At 34.5% G+C, this 22,003-nt stretch overlaps 2 protein-coding genes across 2 annotated transcripts; one reads left to right on the top strand and one right to left on the bottom strand.

The window, feature by feature from the left end:
• Positions 1–1,580: 1,580 nt before the first annotated feature.
• Positions 1,581–3,807, bottom strand: LOC106371886 (TLC domain-containing protein 5). Its single transcript, XM_013811985.3, has 5 exons — positions 3,498–3,807; positions 3,260–3,400; positions 3,045–3,164; positions 2,362–2,457; positions 1,581–1,843 (listed from the first exon to the last, which is right to left on the bottom strand). The coding sequence occupies exons 1-5, from the start codon at positions 3,723–3,725 to the stop codon at positions 1,733–1,735; spliced, it is 696 nt and encodes a 231-aa protein (XP_013667439.1). The 5' UTR covers positions 3,726–3,807; the 3' UTR covers positions 1,581–1,732.
• A 207-nt stretch (positions 3,808–4,014) lies between these two features.
• LOC106371885 (protein SABRE) lies at positions 4,015–21,117 on the top strand. Its single transcript, XM_048737647.1, is given in 24 exon segments — positions 4,015–4,495; positions 4,647–4,911; positions 5,473–5,572; positions 5,838–6,004; positions 6,244–6,427; positions 6,618–6,788; positions 6,881–6,958; positions 7,321–7,569; positions 11,545–13,371; positions 13,461–14,877; positions 15,023–15,120; positions 15,273–15,629; positions 15,981–16,093; positions 16,322–16,559; positions 17,872–18,090; positions 18,277–18,416; positions 18,663–18,732; positions 18,917–19,018; positions 19,115–19,234; positions 19,323–19,625; positions 19,703–19,870; positions 19,982–20,273; positions 20,276–20,323; positions 20,681–21,117. Coding segments are annotated over 23 exon segments (6,648 nt in total). The 5' UTR covers positions 4,015–4,495; positions 4,647–4,840; the 3' UTR covers positions 20,797–21,117.
• Positions 21,118–22,003: the final 886 nt, after the last annotated feature.

Here is a 22,003-nt window from a genome sequence, read left to right as displayed (position 1 = left end):
TTTGGACAAACAATATGTTACCTTAAATTTCTCTAACAATCATTTAGTCAAAGATTTTATTTATTGGACCCATATTTTTTTATTATACCATATTATATATACGACCACATAAATTTGGTTCACGAAAATATAATATCACGTACACTTTATTATACTCTTCTCTAAATAGGTCTCAATAACTTCATAATTAAGATAAGTTTAAAAATTATATATTAGGTTAACTTTATTTTATTGATAAATAACAATTTAGTATTTAAGATAAGTTTAAGATTATCAAAACACACAATAAATCTTTTTTTACTGTTCAACAAAAAACCTACAAATCTTTTTTTTTTGACAGCAAGAATTTACAGACTCATGTTGACTCTGTAAACCAAATTGGCAACTCCGCATCCATGTGAACGATGAAGGACGTTTGAAAAAAAAACTACTAATCTATACTATTAAATTAGTCAAAAACCTCTCAAATAAATCTTAAGTTTCACCAATTGAACAAATGTAACTCTTATAAAATTTACAAAATATAATGAAATGTTAGATTTGGGCATTCGGGTGTTCGGGTCAAATATAAATCGGTTTCTTTCAGGTCCAAGTTTTTTGGATATTGGGCATTTATATCCAACTAGGTATTTGAATTTTTTTTGTTCAGATCAGTTCCTTTTAGTTCCAGGTCAATTTGAGTCAATAATTCAAGTATCTGTAAAATTTACTATGTAATTTGGATATGTAATGAGTCTTGCTCGGTTCGAGTATTTTGGACAAAAAGATCTAAAGAATCCGAAAAGCCAAAAAATCAAAACACGAAAATACCCAAAATAAAAAAAATACCAGAAATAAATAAATATGTAAAAGACCAAAATCTTACCCGATAACCAAAAAAATCCAATATTTTAAATATATTTTTAAAATTTGAAATTTTACCCAAAACCTGAAACTATAACAGAAAATGCGAATCCAAATTTTACAATAATATTTTTATACTGAGAACATATATGAATTACTCAAATATACATAATATGAACCAAAAAATTCTGGGTACTTTGGGTACCTGGAATCCAACATAGACCCGCAGATCCAAAAAAATCTAATAGGTATTTTTTTCCCAATCCCGAACCTCAACCTGTATTACGTATTGGTTTAGTTCGTTTATCAAATTTGGGTAAAATTTTCATACTTAAGAAAGATTTACATAAGAGTGTATATAAAAATCTCGAATAAACTTATACATAAGTTATATAATTTTAAACAAATTTATGTATTCAATATAATACGACTTTATAACATAATAATACACAATATACTCAAAATACTATCTCATATCTAACTTCGTATACCCATAAAACCCGCGCTATCGAAACGCAAATCAAAATCTAGTATTACATTACTTAAGATTTTCTAAGGTTTCCATAAGATTAGTATTGAGTATATTACTGTTAGAAAAATATATGGTAATATATTGTTAGTCTAAATTTAAGGTAAAACAAAACTATTAATAGTCTAATGAAATGGTCTAACAATATTATGTAAGTAGATTTTTTAAGATTTATTCTATTTTAATAATATAGATAACTAAGTTTCAGTTTATCATAAATTATTTATATTATATTATAAGTTTTTGGTTTTTTAACTTTATTTTTCATCTGCTACATTTTAATTTAAAATATATAAACGATGTATATAAATACAAAAGAAGAAAGAAAACAATTGTATGAATCAACTTTTGCGTCTCTGCCTAGGTAGCCTTTTTGTTTGACTTTGGCTTCTTAAATAGTTTATATCTCATCATCCCAAAGATTTTATAGAACCAAAATATACTCACGAGTTGTAATCCGGATCCCATTGCCTGTAAGAAAATAAGAAAAGCTTATGAGTAGAGTAACACATCCTAGTTAATTTTTTTTTAACTAAGATCGATATAACTAACATCATATAATTTTCTGTTATTTATTAAAGCTAGTTGTCTTTCACATGTTAATCCAAATGAAGAATAAATTTTTGAAATCAAAATATGTAAAACCAAAACGAAATATATAATATATAAATATATATCAGGCTGTATTTTTAAATATAAGTTATTTTGTATTTTCACACATTAAAAATACATTCTAGTTTAAACTAATAATACATCATTTTATGATTGATTATTAGAATAATTTTAAACCATTCTGTTTTGAAATTTACTATATATAATACTATTTAAAAAAAAATTATAAAATTAAAATTTCATTTTAAGAAAAATTCTTAACAAAATTTAAATATATTGTTGAGAATGAAAATGAATAAAAATAAAATTCTGGGTAGTTTTTTTTCTTTTTTTTTAAAAAAAAATTCTGGGTAGTTGGGAAAGACAAAAGAGAATACCTTGATGAAGATGGGATTATCAGCCGTTAGACTTACGTAAACGAGAAAGGGTCCACACACAATTCTCGCCAATGTGAAAATAGTGGCAAAACACACCTATCATCAATTAATGTAAGTAATAACTTTTTTTTTCTGTCAAGAACTTTTTTTTAGAAGCTTAACACAAAAGTAGATTTAAAAGGACTGAAATGCTGACAGAACAAATAAGTAGATTTGGGTTTTACAGAAGGACCTTACCTAACAATGAAATCTTCAACAACTAACCATCTATTTATTAATAATTGTAACTGAATGTTGCTTCCCAATTTTAAGTATAAGAATACTACATGCTTCAAGAATTTATATGGGTTTCAATAAAAAACTAACACCAAAAAAATATTTTCACACTTTTGTTTACTGTATCTCATAATTGTATAGGAGTTATACACCTAACCGATTCTAACATGTATTCGGTTTTCTGAAAGAATAGGATCTATTTGCTTGCAGTTAGCCTTGAACTGGTGACGGTAGATAAGTACATTAACCTGCTCTAGTTCCTGATTTAGTCCCTTCTCTAACGAATTTCCTTGAAAAATATCAATACTTCATTATGCTTTTGTATGGTCTTTTAAATTTTGTCTTAATAATAATTTATCGTTTAGAAATTGTAAGAACACAAAATTAAAAGTGTAGCAAATACTCACATCGGCTGCTAGATTGACGCTGGTGTCTCTGTATCCAATCTCTTTAAGAATCTCCCTTAAATGGTAAAAAGGACTCGATATCTCTGCTATCCACAGTGTAGCTATGATCTCAGATCCAGACTTCCAAATTAATTTTATACTAAAATTAGTAATCCAAATCTCATATAGTATCTGGTAGATAACAATAAAAAGAAGATAAAAAAGAGCAATGATACCTTTTGGTAGGCAAATCCAGCAACAAAACCAAGAATGCTGACAAAATGATGAACCGCATTGTCCATGCTGATCACTTGATCGAACTGACAACATATGAGATCGTATATCATGTACGACAATGAAAACGCCATTGTATCCATCTGCTTGTATTTCATTTCACAGTTTGTGTTACACGTGCAAAACGAGTTACTATAATAATTTAAAAATAATTAAGAACATATAATGTAGTTAAGAAACCTGTTGGGGAGATGGCTTAGAAGCACGAGGACAAACAGGGCAAGACCAATCTTGAACAGAGAGAGTTGCTAAAGTGACAGCGACTGTCGCGTGAACAGTTGAGAGAAGACGGTTGCTGAAGTCGAAGGAGTAGCTTGAGAAGATTCTTCTGGTAAGAATAAAGCTCACACCCCATAATATTACTCCAATAACTATTATCTTTACGACTCTTATTTGTTCTTCCTCCATGTTATCTTCTTTCTTTCAATCCAAAAACTATATTGGTTATTTTGTAATGACGAAAGAAATATAGAGAGGATGAAGACCGGTGTGAGTGTTGTTAATATGCTGACATTATTGGTTGTATGTTAGTTGGGAACTTGAGGATTCAATGTAGTGGATCCCAGGAACATTAATTTTTTTGGTGAAAATGTCATAATTCACCTAAAATTATTCGATCCAAATTTTTTGGAAGTGTTTCCTCTAGCTCACAATCAGCCAATCAAAGAGGCTTAAACACCCATATAGCTGATGGTGTCCAAATACTCTGCAAACTAAATTAGAGAACAAGTATAAATTTTGTAAAATATAAGAATACAAACAGCAAGAGACAAACCATTCATATACTTAGTACATTTGTTTATAAGAAACTGACAAATCTATACCGAACATTAATTTGTTTTTAAAAATTAAATTTTATAAATCAACCCGAAACGGGAATAAAGATTCGATTATAAACAGACTCGAACAAAAAAAATCCAATTTTCCGGTCCTAAACTAATTTCCTCGGATGCTGGGACTTTCAAGACGCTTCCACAGTAGTTTACCCCCGATGAACTTATCGAGCTTGTTACCATCACCGTCAATTAAGCTCTTGAGAAATGAAGATCATAGAGATCCAAGATTATCACCTGAGAGATACACCGAGAGCTCGCCTATACAACCATCTCCACAGCCAATCGAAAAGCAAAAAGCGGGTCATTTCACCGCCATCACCAAACCAGAAAGTCTCCAAACTTGTAAGAAAAGTCAATCAACTGTTGAAAGTTCTCAAATGCAATAAATAAAGTTATAGCTGAAGATATATCCTAAGTCAAATTAAATATTGTTTTTGTCACAGCTACACATGAAAAGATAATTTTTAAAAATTCACGATTCAATAATGTATAGGGATGATCATATTGTTTGACAAAACGTGCTATGGGAATGGGCAATGAATATGGTTGACTAAAGAGCCCCTTCAAACCTTGCCGATCGGATCTTTCTCTATGGAGGCAGCTTGTCAACTTGAAATATTGACGCGGTGGTGAGACTAATCTGAGAATCGCAGTTATCCGGCAGAGTAAATTATCTGTTGGGTGGAAATGGCGGCTTCATCTGCGACGTTATACTTTGGGTTTCTAATTGCTTCCATCACTTTGTGGATGATCTTCAGGTGAGTCCTCTTTGGTTCTTGTTTTTAAATAAAATTTTTGTTCTAGCTTGAACTACGGGGTTAATCCTAACTCTACTATGAATCAAGTCCAAATCAGTTCAATATGTTACTACACTAGATTGGTGATAACTGAATTGACTTATCCATCTTTATCTTATATATTGAAACTTTATCTCTGATAGATTTTTCGAGATGATGGCTCTTTGAACATCAATATCAAAATGGATCAGATTAGACTATATAAATATATGTTAAATTAGATGAGTTTTTAACCTTAACTCAATTGGTGATACTGATAACTAGAGTGATACATATATCACTTAAGATTCTTTTTAACTTTTCAATGTGGGAGACTTTGTCTCCTAAACAAACAACATGGATCCACATTTTTGATTCAATAGTTTTTCTTCCTATTGCTTCTTGTCCAAATTGATGATTACGTGTGTTTACTTTAATTATATGTTATATGCTGCACTTTTCTTTTTCTTCTTTATGTAATCTATTTGATCTAGTAGTACGGTGGTAGCTTATATTTAAATCTTATTCCAGCCTTTGTTCCAGGTTGTTTACATGGATGCTCAGTCGAGTGCTTGGAATGTCTGTTAGGTTCCGTGTTAGCAGTAGGAAATGCCTGCGGGATGTCGTGGTGATGTCTGAAACGGTGAGAACATTCTACAAACTTCTTACTGCTTAGTCGTCAATGGAGAAAAGATTGTACAAAGCTTTTAGTGGCAAGTCGTTTGTCCTTTTTGTACACTATCTACAGTAAAATGCTAATAACTTATTAAACAATCTTGTTACATCGTTTTTTTTAAATTGTTTGCATTTCTACTGGGACAATAGTTCTTTGCTATTTTGATATTATTTTTTTGATGAAAAGGTATATTATCAGAACTTGATTTGCTGCTGGTTTGAGCGTTTTACAGGGTGCCTTTGAGTCATCGTCCGCTGATGAAATTAAATTTGGTGTTGCTTTTCTTTCTGGAGAGCTATGTATTAAAGTGATGATATATGATCTTGATGTTGTGATGAGATCCTCTGGTGCTTTATCTTGTGACAAACTCACTCTCTGTTTCCAACTTGGATATGACAGGTACTGTCATTTGCATCTAATCCTAACATGAAATAAATCCTTCTTAATGGATTTGTTCGTATATTATGTTTGGAAGCTTGCACTGTCAAAAAAAAAAAAAAACTTGCACTGTCTAGAGTCCTCTGTGACCTATATCATGGATGTTCCTATATGTTACAAATTAAAGAAAAATCTTGTATTCAGTTAGTCGATTGCTCACAGGCGGCATTTTTTGTTGTTGTTGCTTCTCCTGGATATAGGGCAGTAGGTATTGTGGTTATACGAACCATGGAAATTGTATCTGGAGATGTAACTATGAAACTGGACAATGATTTCTTTTCCCAAATCAATCCATCATCAGCTACTGCCCTGTCTACCAAAAAACCTCATAAAGAGTATCAGCTGTCAGCACTTGCAAAATATTCTATGTATTTTCCTGAAAAGGTCAGGATGCTTAGTAAGAAATGGATTAGCTGATTGTGTGCTTAGATATGTGAGAGTAGTAATTCTTGAGTCTTATCAACCTTTAGTCAACGCTTCGTTTTCAGTTGTTTGCTGGAGATAAATACAATCTATGATTACTGTTCATTCTCTTTCACTGGGTGTTATACTGACAGTTTAGCCATATTAACAGGTTTCCTTCAGCTTACCCAAACTAGATGTCAGATGTGTGAATCGAAAACATGATCTGTTTGCTGTGAATAACGTCACGGCAATTATCTTGAGGAGCATTAAATCGAAGTCTGTTGAAGATTCAGGGGATATTACACGTCTTAACGTTCAGATGGAACTCAATGAGATTCATGTGTGATGGTGTTACGGAAGTTTTTTTTAGATATTCGACACAAATTATTTACTATTGTTTCACTGATGATATGCTTCCTTGTTCCTTTGCAGCTCTTTAGAGAAGCTGAATCCTCTATATTAGAGATTATTAAAGTTGATGTGGTGTCTTTGATCGAGATCCCTTTTCAGGTTTGGCACCACTAACGTTATAGTTTTTAATATAATGTGCAGATTGCATTTCAATTTAGATAAGTAATCTCTGATACTTAGATTTCCCTTTGTAGTTTTACTCTTTAATTCGCCTATGAGATCATTGGCTCTTTAAGGTCTTGCATGAACATTGCTTAATTTATCCCGATCTCCAAAATATTGATTAATCCAGTTAATATACCTGAAAATCTCTTCCTATATACATAAAGAAAGGGCACCTTATTCTTGTGTCATATAAATTTCTGTAGAAGAGTTACTGTGTTAAGTAAAGTTGGCAATATAAGTTTGAATTATAAACTTTTAAAACCACGTAAGTTTGTGATGGCTACTTCTTTTTTCAGCCGGTTCTGCCTATTAATGCTAACCTTGAAATAGAGCTAGGAGGTACCCAATGCAATCTATTCATTTCTAGGCTGGAGCCATGGTTGAGCCTTCTTTTCCCGGAGAAGAGAACCCTCGTGGTTCAAGAGGAAATCTGCACTCGAGAGAAATTGAAAGCTGCCGATATGAAAACAATTATGTGGACATGCACATTTTCAGCCCCTGAGATGACTATGTTATGTGGTATCGATGATTTGCCTTTGTATCATGTAAGCATCTCTAACTTACCTCTAATTTTTATACTCTATTTTTTTAGTAAAAATTGCTCTAATTTATCCATGTTTTCACTATTAAGGGCGTTTCTACCACCTCTATTTTTTTCTTCAAAAAATATAGGTTTGTTTATGAACTTTTAAAGCGTAATTATTTCAATTGAACATAATCATACATACCAAAATAAATATAGATATTAGTGGAATTTGTTTTAAAAAAATTTATGGATATTAATTTACAAATATATTTAATCATTAAAATTGTAGAAATAAAATACTTTATGAACATTTTACAATTAAAATATATTCATAATTAAATTAAAATTTATGGAAATATATTATAAATCAATTAAATTTTTAAATAAATTAATAAAAATGATTTGACTATATTATGCTTAATCAATGTCAGAAAATCAAAAATAAATCGCACAATTTGTGAATAACACGTCATGTAAATGTTGGTTCTATGTAATTTCTTAAATGTATATATTTTCTCTAATTCATTTCAATTTTCTTTAACAAAAAAATTATCTCTAGTTTTCAACTATAAAATAGTAAATATTATTTTCATCTACTGCATAATCATAGAAACCCGATTTTTCCTTTATAAATAGAGTTAATCTTTTTTTTACTTGTAAAAAATTCATTAAACATTTAATTTTTTTCACTATGACTAAAACAAATAAAATCAGTTCAATAATCATTAATATTGTAATATAATTCTTATATTAAATTAGTAATATTTTTTTTTTAGTTTCATTTTATATTTGTCGTTTAGGTTTATGTACAAAAATTAATAAAACATTAAAATTTAAAATTTTCATGATAAAAACATCATTGACATCTACCTAACTAAAATTCAAACAATAAAAACAAATTGTAAAATATAAAGACATACAACATAAATGTTAAAAAATTAGATTAAAATTGAAAACAAGTAAATTGAAACAAAAAAAAATTCTAAAACTTCAACTATTAGAAAAGGAGAAAATATTATTTATTTAATCTTAAAGTGTAAAAAAAATCAAAATTTATGGTTGTGAAAAATATATATTGACCATATTTAGATAAAAGTATATCAATATTGATGGTTAAATCCAATTTTATTAAGTTTTATATTTTTTGCATGATACAAATTATTTATATGGGGTTTTAGATTATAGAGCGATTTGTAAGAAAAATAGGCAATAAATGAAAAATTTGCAAAAATGGAAAAGCACTAGAAAACATGGTAGTCACTTGTCAGAAACATCTGTGGGGAATGTTTTACCATAAGCCAATTCCTTTCACTAGGTATAGAAAACCAACATATATTATTATTATTATTATATATATATATATACACGTAATGACATATGTTTAAATTTAGAAGATATTTACTATAAGCGAAAAAATTACATATATTTTTAATAGATCTTCATTAATGCCCCAATCACATTCATCCTACTCCTCCTCTCCTGCTCCACCAAGACCCCAGCGACAGATTTAAGAATGACCCATAAATCGCAAACAGAGAAGGTTGGGTCGAGACAAAGTGTAAGACCCGATCCCGGCCGACTAGACCGCGGTCGATGCCTCACGTCGCTTGGTCCATATTCTGACCGAACCTCTCAAAAGTTTTGCCCTTTATTTAAAACATCGCCCATAGGCGAGGGCTAATTCAGATCTTAGCTCAAGACTACCATAGTCTTTCCTAGCTTACATCAATACAACACATACGCAGTGGAATAATATTATCATCCATTGGTCTATAACCAATCTAATACTCGTCCGGTCGAATCACTTCAGCTAATGGTTAGTACTATCAACTACCAGCTAGCTCAAAGGTCGATACTAGACCCGAATCAAGTCATACGAATCTGAGGTTCCATTCCCCTAGTCCATTCTATCTGGAACTAAGCAAGAGTTACTAGATCATACCTTAGCCACATCCACGGAGCTTGTTAGCTCATCGGCCCAGCTGCTCTAGCTGAATGAACTCGTAAACCAGCTGATCGAGCTGTCACACTCGAACTGAGCTAAGTCCGAGCTATGGCCAGCTGCCATATACTGCGTCCAGCTTCTTTACACATAAAACAACCCCCTTAGGTACTTAGACATTCAGCCAACCATCCGCACTGACTTAAGTAACCCTTGAGAAGTCTTCAAACAGCTAAGGACATGCATTTGGCCCTTCCCGGCTCATGCTTCATTCAACATCCTTTAGCTTATCAGCTTATAATACCAAGTCCATCTTATGGACTAACAATTCCCATCAGATCCTAAGTCAATCAACCAACCACCCCACATGAACCAGAACTGATGAATCTTCACACATACCTAACCGGACATGGAACCATGTCCCAACGAAGCCGAACACTACTACTCTGACAATTGGTGCATCCTTCGATCAATCCGATCAGACACCTTGACCCATCATCTATGGATCAGGTCGTCCATCCCTACCCATGATCAGATCACACACGGCCTTCCTTGAATAATAACACCCAAGCTCAGTACTTATGGGCCACGCCACCAAGTACTAGCTAGACTCTTCTTTATGGCTCTTAGCCAATGCTTTGCACATAGTTTACCAACCCAAGGTTGATAACTAACATTCCTTATGATCAATAATCATAAGTGACAAACCTTTCACAATACACAAGCATATGATCCGATAACCTGACACAAGGATCTATCATTGCATGGCTGGTTCCATAACTAATCAATCAATTTCTCATTAAACCCAAATCTGGCCGATTTCAAATGTGATCCAAAAACTAAATAAAATTCATGTAAATTCATGATAATTCCCAACTAAGAGAATGCCATAATCAGAATTTGCAGAACCGGCCTCGATCCTAAAGATCTCGGCCAATATCAGCCAAACCGGCCCAAAGTGGACATCATCAAATCAATTCCTAAAAACTGATTAAAATTCATGAAAACTCATGATAATTCATAACTAAGAGATTTCCATAATTAGATTCCAAAGAACCGATCCATAACATATAGATCTCGATCAAGAACAACCCGGCTAAGGCCATGAACATCATTCCTGAGCCGGCCAAGGCCATGGCTCAGTGCCATCAAGTCTGATTCAAAACGGAAAAACAAGAAATAGACTTACAATTGTATAAATCCTAAAGAATCCGGTGAGACTGAAGAATAGAAACCGGAGAGTTTGGGATTATTTTGGAACAAAGGCTCCGACAGAGAACACAAAGAGATTGAAAGAGATGGGAGATGGTAACGACGGAGAAACCAAAGATAATGAGAGAGATAGTTGATTTTGAAAAGAAGAGTGCATCAATTGTAGACGGGTGATGTGTTTTGCAAATAGGCATAAGGACAAAATAGACATAAAAAAACACATCATCTGAAAAGTCAAAATTCCATCTACGCAAATATACAAGTTATCGGTGTATAGGACTGCAATTTCTAAGATCATAAATAAAAATATTTGTATTTATCTATTTTTTGTTAAAAATATAATTTTAAATTTCATAAATAAGCAAAAAACTAAAATATCACAAATAAATACTATGAAATTTGATTTTAAGCTTTTATTATGGTCTCTGAAATATTAAAAAACATTTTTTGTATTACTTGAATTAATAAAACATCTATTAGAGCATCATTATTAAAGAGAAATTCTCAAGAATCTCTTATATATTTTACTTATATTTTTTATTTTGTCTTTTGAAAATTTATAAGCATAATATGCTGCGCTAATAAAGAAGGAACACATAAAGAATGATTATTTAAGAAAAGTGTTGGGATTTGTTTTTTTTTTTAAGTCCAAACTTTCTGTTTCCTAAATTTAGGGATTTTATTAATGAAGAAACGTCTCTCATGTTTTTGATCCTTCTCCTCTTTCTTCACTAAATTTCATTATTATAGTGTGAGAGACTCCTTCTCATACCCTCATTAATCATGCTCTTAATTGTTTTACTAAATGCTAAGCAATATTTTGTTCTTTGTGTTTTACAGTTTTATTCGCAGTCATCACATGTGTTTGCAAATAACATTTCAAGTATGGACACAGCCATCGATGTTGAACTTGGTGAACTGAATTTGCATTTGGCAGATGAGTGCCAACAATGCTATAAAGAAAACATTCTCGGAACAGAGCCAAACTCTGGTTTGTTGATGCATATAGAAAAGATTAGCTTGAACTGGGCAAGACGAGATTGCAGAAACGACTTAGTGCTCTCTGTAAACGTGACCACAATGAGCATCTATTTATCATACAAGCGCGTCGAATCTCTTATAACAAATGCTGTCTCCTTGGAAGCTCGCTTTAAGAAGTTAACTGTTTCAGGCGAAAAGACGAATAAGACTGGAGGAGTGGAACTATCCCATGCAACTGAGAAAGAAACTAGGCTTGCGAACCTTACTCTTACACGTTTCATTGTAAATTTCTGTGATGCTACAGGATTGGATAATACAGTTACAGACTCGGTCTCTCTTGAAGTAACAGGGTTTAGCTATTCTCTCAACAAGGATAAACACTCAACCGAAATGGAATTTTTAGGAGGGAAAGCCATCTACCAGCTCTATATACCTTGTTCGAAGGTAACATTGTTTGATATGCACAACGCCAAGCTTACACGTCTATCTGGTGGGCTTGACATTAATTTTCTTTTAAGTGCGGCTGATATAACGCTGGGTTGGGAACCGGACGTGCATCTATATTTATATGGACTGTATCTGCGTTTGAGTTCATTGGCATATGCACAAAATGCTGAAGAACATGAATGCGCGGCCGGTTCGGTTGACGTGGAGACGACGGAAAGGAAATCGATCTTTGCTATTGATGTGGAAATGTTGGCGATATCAGCTGCGCTAGGAGATGGTGTGGAGGTCAAATTTAATGCTCTATCAATTTTTACTGAGAATGCTTTCATAGGAATGCTTGTTGAAGAGCTTATGCTTGCTTTGAACGGATCTCGAGTACTGAAAACAACAAGAATGCAACTATCAAGAATCCCTACCGTCTCTTTGGATTTGTCTGATGATATAGTCCCTGTGAGGAGGACAAGTGGTCCTTGGGACTGGGTAGTACAAGGACTCGATGTCAATATTTGCATGCCATGCAAACTACAGTTGCGCGTCATAGCTGATTCCATTGAAGAGAAGTTGCGAGACTTGAAGCTTATAACTGAACCTGAAGAAGAAAGCTTGGAGCCTAAGAATTCAAGTTCAGGTTTTGGCCGGTTAAGATTTTGCATAGGAAGGCTAAACGCATATATTGAGGAAGAACCTATCCAGGGTTGGCTTGATGAACACTATCTGCTGCTGAAGAAAGAAGCATGTGAGTTGGCTGTAAGATTGAAGTTTCTTGAAGATTTTATACACAAAGCAAGTCATAAAGGTGCAGAAACAAGTGAAAGAAAAATAGTTTTTGATGGGGATGAAATTGATGTCCATGATCCTTTAGCTATTAGCAAAGTCAAGGAAGAGATTCAGAAACGGTCGTTTCGATCATATTATCAAGCATGCCAGGGTTTAGTTCCCTCGGAGGGTTCAGGTGCTTGTAGGGAGGGATTCCAGGCAGGTTTTAAGTCAAGTGCTGCTAGAAACTCTCTTCTTTCGGTTTGCGCCACAGACTTTGATTTAAACTTGACGGCAGTTCGTGGCGGTGATAGTGATGCTGGGTTGATGCAAATCTTGAGAAAGCTTGATCCTAGTTGTAAAGAAATAAGTGGAAGCAAGGTTAATCTGAAAACTGGAAGCTTGGTGGTTAAGTTAAGAAATTACACACTTCCTCTTCTCTCTGCCAGTTCTTGCAAATGTGAAGGTCCCATTGTTCAACAGGTATCATTGTTTTCTTGTTATGATTGATCTTTGTTATTATCTCTCACTTGACTGGTTATTGACTTCTTGAAATTGTTCTCTTAAACTAGGCGATGAGTTCTCAGCCAGAAATGAAGACACACTCGGATTTGAGCATTTGCTTTGAACAAGGAGAAGTTTCTTTTGGAGTTGGATATGAACCAGCTTTTGCAGACATTAGCTATGCCTTCACAGTGGCTCTTAGTCCAAGGAGTCCATGTGCCCCACAGGTTTCCAACGAGGAACAAAGCTTACCTTGGTGGGATAATATGAGAAACAACGTTCATTGCAATATCACTTTATCTTTTTCTGAATCGTCCAAGTGGAATGTTCTTGCTACATCAGATCCATATGAGAGTCAAGATGAACTCCAAATAGTTACCGGTCCTATCGAATTTAAGCAGTCAGATGGTCGTGTGGTTGTTAATGCTAAAGACTTTAAGATAAAGTTGAGGAGTCGACACTCTCTAAATGTTCCAGCTGGCGGCAACTCTGGAGCTGCGTTTTTCGAAGCCCCGCTGTTTAATATCCAAGTTACAATGGACTGGGAATGCGAGCCTGGGAGTTCTTTGAATGTTCTTGATCCGCTGAGATCAGCATCGCTCTCGCTTCGATGCAATTTATCCCTTAGAGCCAGTGACAAGAATGAGAGCATGTCTCCTTCATCACCAACAATTAATCTTGGAGCACAAGATTTGGCATGGATACTCAAGTGCTGCAGTTTGTATAGTGATCCTCCGCACATGTTACGTTCTTTCTCCGGAAGGACTAGGTTTGGAGTCCCAAGAGTTGTCCTAGTAGCTGAAGACTTATCTCTAGATCAGGTGATCACGGAGTTTATGGTCCGTGTAGATGCCACTCCTTTTCTAATAAACTACGTGCCTAGTGACCTTGATGACCCTGCCAAAGGATTGAACTTTGATATTAAAGAGCTAAAATACGAATTATGCTACAGTCGCGGGAAGCAAAATTATACATTAGAGTGCAAGCGGGATGCACTTGACCTTGTATATCAAGGTCTTGATGTTCATGTGCCTAAGGTTTTTATTAACAAAGATGGGCACAAGGGGGATGAAAAGAATCGTGATACAGGGTTTCTATTGTCTTGTGATTATTGTACTATTAGAAGACAGGCTCCAAAAGCTGATATTGAAAGACTATCCGCATGGCAGGAGGCTGGAAGAAAAAATCTTGAGGTTACAAATAGAAACGAGAGTGATGAAGATCTACAATCAGATCCTAGTGATGATGATGGATACAATATAGTCCTTTCTGACAACTGTCAGCGGGTCTTTGTTTATGGTCTCAAACTCTTGTGGACGATAGAGAATAGGGATGCTGTTTTCTCTTTTGTTAGCGGAATATCGAAGGGGTTCGAACCTTCTCCTTCTCGTCAGTATACGCAGAGCAAGATTCTTGAAGGAAACCAAAAAAATCAAGAGGAAACTTCAACATCTTCTGCAAGCTCAGGAGAAAGCCGAACAATTGGTATGTGTTCAATTCATTTAGTAACTGCCATTTGTTTCAGAATTTTTCTCTTCTTACACAATTTTTTTTTCACGAGGTGGAGTTTCTAAATATAATGTAACTCCGCTAAGAACATTATTAACTTTTTACACTGATCTATATGAAGATAAAGTTGAGACCAGCGGATCTCATGAAGAAGGCATTAGTCACTTCATGGTGAATGTCATTGAGCCACAGTTTAATCTTCACTCAGAGGAGGGTAAAGTAAGTAATCATATGCGTGAGAATGTGCATTCAACAGCTTTACCTGTTTTAGTGCGTGGCAACATAGTTAACCAACCAAATTGGCGCTGTTATTGTTTTGGGTGTAAGGAGTTTGTTTACTCGTTGATACACCTTACTTTGATGGATACCAGGGTCGCTTTCTGCTGGCTGCCGCTAGTGGTCGTGTTATAGCACGATCATTTAAATCTATTATGCGTGTTGACGAAGAAGTAATCGTGCAGTTTCTTGGCACAACAAGTTTACAGAGTCCAAAACGTATTCCTGAAATGACATGGACACGATTGGAAATTTCTGTGATGTTAGAGCATGTGCAGGCCCATGTTGCTCTCACTGATGTTGACCCAGGTGCTGGGGTGCAGTGGCTCCCAAATATTCGAAGAAACTCACCAAAACTGAAGCGTACTGGGGCTCTACTTGAAAAGGTTTTCATGCCTTGTGACATGTACTTGCGGTATACCAAACACGAAGGTCTATCCTCGGATCTGAAGGTAACACCATCTAGTTATAGTTTTTGCTAGAAAACTAGTAGGTTTCTTAAATCTCTTCTCTGTTTTAACGATCTAGTCCAAATTCAAAGCAACATCCAAAAAGTAGGCAAGTAAAGATCTAAATGATAATATAGCACCAAATGAAAGGAATTGCATTGCCGGTTAGGAGTAGTTCAGTTGAAGTACACGTAAAACAAATGCCCTCGTGTAACTAAACATAATGGGTTTCCTTTTCGATTCTAATTGTCTTTCTAGACAAGCAACCTAATTATTATCTCCTTTGTAACTACATTCTTTTTTTTTTTTTTTGGGTTAAATTTTGTAACTACATTCTTTTATGCCATTTTGCAGATAAAACCATTCGAAGAGATTACTTTTAATTCGCGGAATATAAAAGCTACAATGACATCTCGACAGTTCCAAGTTATGATGGACGTTTTGACCATCCTTCTCTTTCCTCCAAAGCAAGTAACGAAAACCTGAATAAAATTAAAGGAACGACCATTTTCATTTGTTCTTCTGTGTAGTTAATTATTAGCTTGAAATAGGCACAAGTAAATTTTATAATCCATATTTATTCTAAAGCCACCATTTCAACTAAATGATTCGTATGGGTAAACTTCAAAAACTTGTTTTCTGTTTGTTTTGCAAGCATTTTCTTGCATTATAATGGAGTTCTTTTTATGAATCAGGCCTCGCAAAAGTAGTCTCCATTTTCCAACTGAAGATGATGACGCTGTTGATGAAGTAATTCCGTACGGAAATGAAGAAGTAGAAATTGCAAAAATCAACCTTAAAGAGAAAGAATGGGAGCAAAAGTTGCTTCTTGTTGATATTCAAATATTGTCTCATTATTCCGGTAATATGGAAGACACGCATGTGGAGAAAGAAGGTGACTCGTGGATGATTAGTTCCAGAAAATCCATACTGGTAAGTATCTACGTACGGAATAATGTTTGTTTTTTTGAATGAATGAATAATGTTTATTTAGATTTCCAAACTAAATAAAAGTACAGATTTTCTTTTATTGAAAGACTATCGGCATGTTTGCGGAATAATGAAGAAAATGTGTATAAAAGTCCTTTATGTGAAATATTTAGGGCTAAATAAAAGTACACATTTTCTTCATTTCAGCCCTTAATATTTCACATAACCACCACTCAAACTATTGTCCAAACTTTATTTTTTGAATTGGCATAGGTTTTTCTTCATAATTCTTTGTTCCTGCTTCAACTTATTTCGTTACTAAGTGATGTGCATGCAACCATTATATTAGGCCTGGGCATTCGGGGTCCCAAACGGGTTTCGGTTTTATCCAATCGGGTTTCAGTTTTTCGGATTTATCAAAATCAGCCCCATTCGGATTATATGAAAGTTCGATTCGGGACCGGTTCGGGTTCTATCGGGTTCGGGTCGGGGTTAGTAAATCTTCAAAGAACCGGTATAATCCAATATACTTTCGGGTTCGAGTCCCAATCGGTTTTTCGGTTTAAAAGTACCTGATTTTTACCTATTTTATAACCAAAACATGAGTAAAATCTGTTCTTCAGTTTTAAAATACCTGATTTGTACCTATTTTGTAACCAAAACTTAAGTAAAAATCGATTCAAAAATAAGGAACATCAACCGTGATCATTCAAAATCAAACGAAAAGTAAACATATTTACTGATAAAAAGAAAACCAAATAAATAAAAGCATAAAATGAAAACCAAGTTCGCATGAAATGAGAAACAATGTTTAACGAAAACAAAATCAAAATCTAAATACTTCAAGATTCAACGGCCATCTTCAACCATCAGCCTTCATGCAATAGAACCACCAACCTTCATGTAATAGATAAGTATTTTAGATGTTCAATATTTCTTAGTGTATTTTGGATACATATTAGGAATTGAGATCATGTTTGGTACAAGATCTTTTCGAGGTTTTGAATGTTTCAGGTTTTATCGGATATCCATTTAGATTCGGGTTCGGTACGGATAATACTCATAACCCGAAATACCACAAAACAAGATCCATTCGGTATTTACGTCGGGTTCGGATCGGTTTGGATTCATTTTTATCGGATCGGATTCGGTTCGGGTTTTCGGGTTCGGTTTATTTGCCCAGCCCTACATTATATTATATACCAATCTGTTTCTTTTGTATGGGCTTTACTTATATTCTTGAGAGTAATTACGCCAAATTATAATGTTGTGACGATATAAAGTTGATATTGCTATTCTTGTTGGTCTGATTTAGGTGGAAAGACTAAAGAAAGAGCTCTTATATGTACAGAAGTCTAGAAAGATGGCTTCTGCATCTTTAAGAAGTGCGCAGCAGAAGTCTGCAAATCTGCAACTGATGGAGAAGAACAAAAGTGCACCATATGCTATGCGCATTTCCTTGGAAATTAATAGGGTTGTTTGGTGCATGGTTGTAGATGGTAGAGCCTTTGCTGAAGCAGATATAAATAACATGGTAAGTTTATGCATCATGTTTAAGTATTCACAATCATAAATATCCTGACTACTCTTTATACAAATGGAATGTTTGAGAGATAACATCAATTTACTTCGAAACTTTCTCAGTCTTCTTAGTTGATTGCTTAGTTCGTTGCATTATGTAAAAAAAATAGTATATATTTAATTGGATTTATACATGCAGATTTATGACTTTGAACGAGATTACAAAGGCATTGGTGTTGCTCGATTCACCACCAAGTTCTTTGTTGTTAGGAACTGTCTGTGTAATGCAACTTCGGATATGATTTTATCAGCATGGAATCCTCCATCCGAGTGGGGAAAGTACGTTTTCCTTGCTTGCTTATCTACCATGCCTGTATTTTTTTCCATATGTCACATGATTTGCAAGACATTTATTATGGTTTCTTGATATTTTTCTTTATAAATGATGGTTTTATAGTTGCCTTTGGAAAAAGTAGTGATTGTTTAAGAGATATGAAAGGAACCATAAAAAAATAACTATGAACTGTATGAAGTGTGCTTCATCTTTCTTACCACATATGAAGTGAAATGTAATTTTGTTTGCAGGCAATTCATGCTACGTGTGGATGCAAAGCAGGGAACACCAAAAGATGGAAATCATCTTGAACTTTTTCATGTAAGTATCTTCGGTTGCTTTGCATCATTTGATTCTGGATTTGCTAATGTGACAGACAGAAACATGCTAATACTTGTAACTCTTTTTTTTTATTTTATGACTTTGTTTGATCTTTTTAAATGAACTGTTCTTGCTTGTTGTGTAAGTTTCGATATCCCTTTGATAATACCTGTAAATCTTGTAGGTGGAGATTTACCCTCTCAGAATCCATTTGTCAGAGACAATGTACAAAATGATGTGGGAGTACTTCTTCCCAGAGGAAGAGCAGAATTCACAAAGGCGACAGGTCAGAACTAGCATCACAATTTAGCATGTAGATGAAAATCTGATAAACAAAATTACGTATATATAAATCCTTTTTGATTAACTTTGTGTCTTGCAGGAAGTTTTGAAAGTTTCGACAACAGCTGGTTCAAAACGTGTAAAGAGACAGTTAGCAAGTCATGAATCTTCTAGCTCTTCTGCTGCAGTACAGTCACAAAGCAATGTTGACTGTGCTCAAGTAGGCTTTCATCATAGTTTATAAGTCAAAAAGTTTTGAATGAATTTTCACCATTCGTTTTCAGAATTTACTTGCATTCTATTTGCAGAAATCCAATATTCTAGACGTTAGGTCTACCGCTGGTGTTTCAGCTGATCAGGAATTGAGACGAACGTCTTCTTTCGACAGAACTTGGGAAGAAAGTGTGGCAGAATCTGTAGCTAATGAACTTCTTCTACACTCTTATAATAGCCCTGTCTCATCTTCCAATGACCAAAAAGGGGAGTCCTCTAGACAGATGAATCTCAAAAACGCAAAAACTGACAAGCCTCGCAGCTCTTCTAGCAGAGAAAAGAAGGCTAGAAAAAAACAAGTGGAGATGATAAAGATTTCCAATATTAAAATAAGACAGGTGAGTTGACTAGTTTCTACAACTACATTGTAAATTTAAGATCATAATTTGTCTAACTTCAATCGGTTTTACCTCAGGTGGAACTTCTAGTTACCTATGAGGGATCAAGACTGGTTGTAAACGAGCTGAGACTGTTGATGGATACATTTGCTCGTGATGAATTTGCTGGGACCTGGAGGGGACTTTTTGCTCGTGTTAAAAAACACATAACATGTGGAGTACTGAAGTCTGTTATTGGAATACAGGTGACATTTATCAATTGTGTATTTTTGCTTTATTAAAGTCATTATGAGTCCAGTTTTCTGAAACACTAAGCTTCTGAATGATGATTAGTTTCTTCCAAATCAAATTTTCAGGGGAAGAAATTTTCATACAAATCACAAAAGAATGCCCAGTTTACTGACGATGACCTTAAACTAAGTAACAATGATGAAAGTGTTACATGGATAAAAAAAGATGAAAGCGGTGGAGCTGGGGATAATTTTGTAACTTCTGTTCGAGGACTCTTCAATACCCAGAGACGCAAGGCGAAAGCATTTGTCATAAGAACTATGAGGGCTGAAGCAGAAAATGACTTCAACGGGGAGTGGAGTGACAGTGATGTTGAATTTTCTCCTTTTGCCAGGCAGTTAACTGTAACAAAAGCGAAGAGCTCATCAGACGGCATACTAAGAAATTTCGTCCAAGTTCTAAAAGAGGTTAGTAGAAACTATTAGGGATAAATGTCCCACATCGGATATTGGAAGGAATCCTTATCAATATATAAGATGGATGGACCACTCCACTTATCACCAATTGGTTTTAGGTTGGAAGCCCATCTAGCTTAACAGAAACCATCAACCCTTCTCACATATCTTGAAATATTCCAAGCCTTTTATCTATTTTCAGTCAATCAGAACTAAGTCGTATACATCTTATGGATATAAGGTGATCATTTAATTTTAAAGATAAGGACCCTAGTGGTAGTGGATTTGTGGTATAAGTTCAGTGTAATTTTGTTCTCAGTCTGTTCATTTCCTCCTCGACTCTGCTTTCTGACTTGTTTTCCTTCTTAGGTTTAACGTCCCAACAAAGAGAGGCACTTCCATTATCTGTAAAAGATTTTGAGACCGATGCATCTGAAAGTTCTTATTCAAGCGAATCTTCACCGTACGAAGAATTTTCCGGATAAAAATCATTTTGTCCAGACATTGAAAAGAATAGATGTACCCTAAGCCAGTGCTGCCAAGTGACAAGTTTCATTTGTAACAAAATATTATAAAAGAGAAGATTTAGACAACAAAAGAAGGGAAAGTTGCTTGGATATCTTGTGCATATGACTTAGTTTTGGTTTCTGATCATGCTTTGTCATTGGTTTCTTTTGCTTTGTTTTGTGCGGAGAAAGCTTTCGTTTCTTTCAGCTGATGTCTCAAGGGGAAGTTATTGTGGGAGCCAAACAACCAAATTTGTAAAAAGTAACTTTTCGGGGAAACAAAGTTTCTAAGTTTAATCATATACAAACACGAAAAAGAAAAACAACAAAGATGAATAAGTTGCTAGATGCATGTTTGTTGATTACGTTATAAAAAAGTTGTACAATATCACATTGATTTATAAAAACATGTCATGGTCTATTGGTGTTTGATGTTGTTAATGATGTATAAGGTACAGCGATCGATCTTCCGTTAGGTCATATTTTGTCTTACAAGTACCGTATCCTACTGGTTAAGGTTTAATGGCTTCTATTAAGTCTGGGCATTTCAGGTTCAGTTCGGTTTGGTTCGGGTATTTCGAGTATTGGATAGTTCGGGTAGGAGATTAGAGGATCCATTTACTACTTGACATATTTTCGGTTCGGTTCGGATAATGATACGCCTAAATTAGGGAATGTTCACTTAACCAAGCTGTTGATATTCCCGAACTTCGATTGTTGCTTGATATGACGCACAAGTTCAACAAAAGAAGGCTTTTACTTGGATATTAAGCACCAAAAAACTAAAAAATGTTCTTTTTTTAAATAACACTGATAATCAAAGGAATAAGGACAAGTATGATGTTCACAGAGGGAAATCCCAAATTAAAGCAACCAGGCTGAAAATAAGGATGACAGTAGACATCCAAGAGAGATGTGAAAGTGATAATGGAAGAGGAAACACATGAGCGTGTTGGGTGAATAGTCTACCCTTCCTCTAGTTGGAAGAAGCTTCCAAGGACAACAGTTGGTGACGCCAAGAAGGTTCGTGATGTGCCATGTATGATTGATAACGCCGATCTCGCGTTACACTCACGGCAATAGCTGCTGCTGCCTCGTTACGTTATTGCCTAGTGTGATCAAGGCTCCATCCATCAATCCCATTGAGAAGTTGGTTTATAGATTGCACAACCCCAGTAAACTCAAG

Source organism: Brassica napus, chromosome A8 (assembly GCF_020379485.1).
Source record: "Brassica napus cultivar Da-Ae chromosome A8, Da-Ae, whole genome shotgun sequence".
Taxonomy (NCBI): domain Eukaryota; kingdom Viridiplantae; phylum Streptophyta; class Magnoliopsida; order Brassicales; family Brassicaceae; genus Brassica; species Brassica napus.
The sequence above is the reverse complement of the archived record's forward strand: the minus strand, read 5'-3'. Positions and strand labels throughout refer to the sequence as shown.

Bases quoted from the DNA above. Each gene is read 5' to 3' on its own strand.
- LOC106371886 (XM_013811985.3), bottom strand. From the start codon at position 3,725: ATGGAGGAAGAACAAATAAGAGTCGTAAAGATAATAGTTATTGGAGTA. The intron at 3,401-3,497 runs GTTTCTTAACTA...AAATACAAGCAG, and splicing joins CTAAGCCATCTCCCCAACAG to ATGGATACAATGGCGTTTTC. The intron at 2,458-3,044 runs GTGAGTATTTGC...AATTGATGATAG, and splicing joins GCGTCAATCTAGCAGCCGAT to GTGTGTTTTGCCACTATTTT.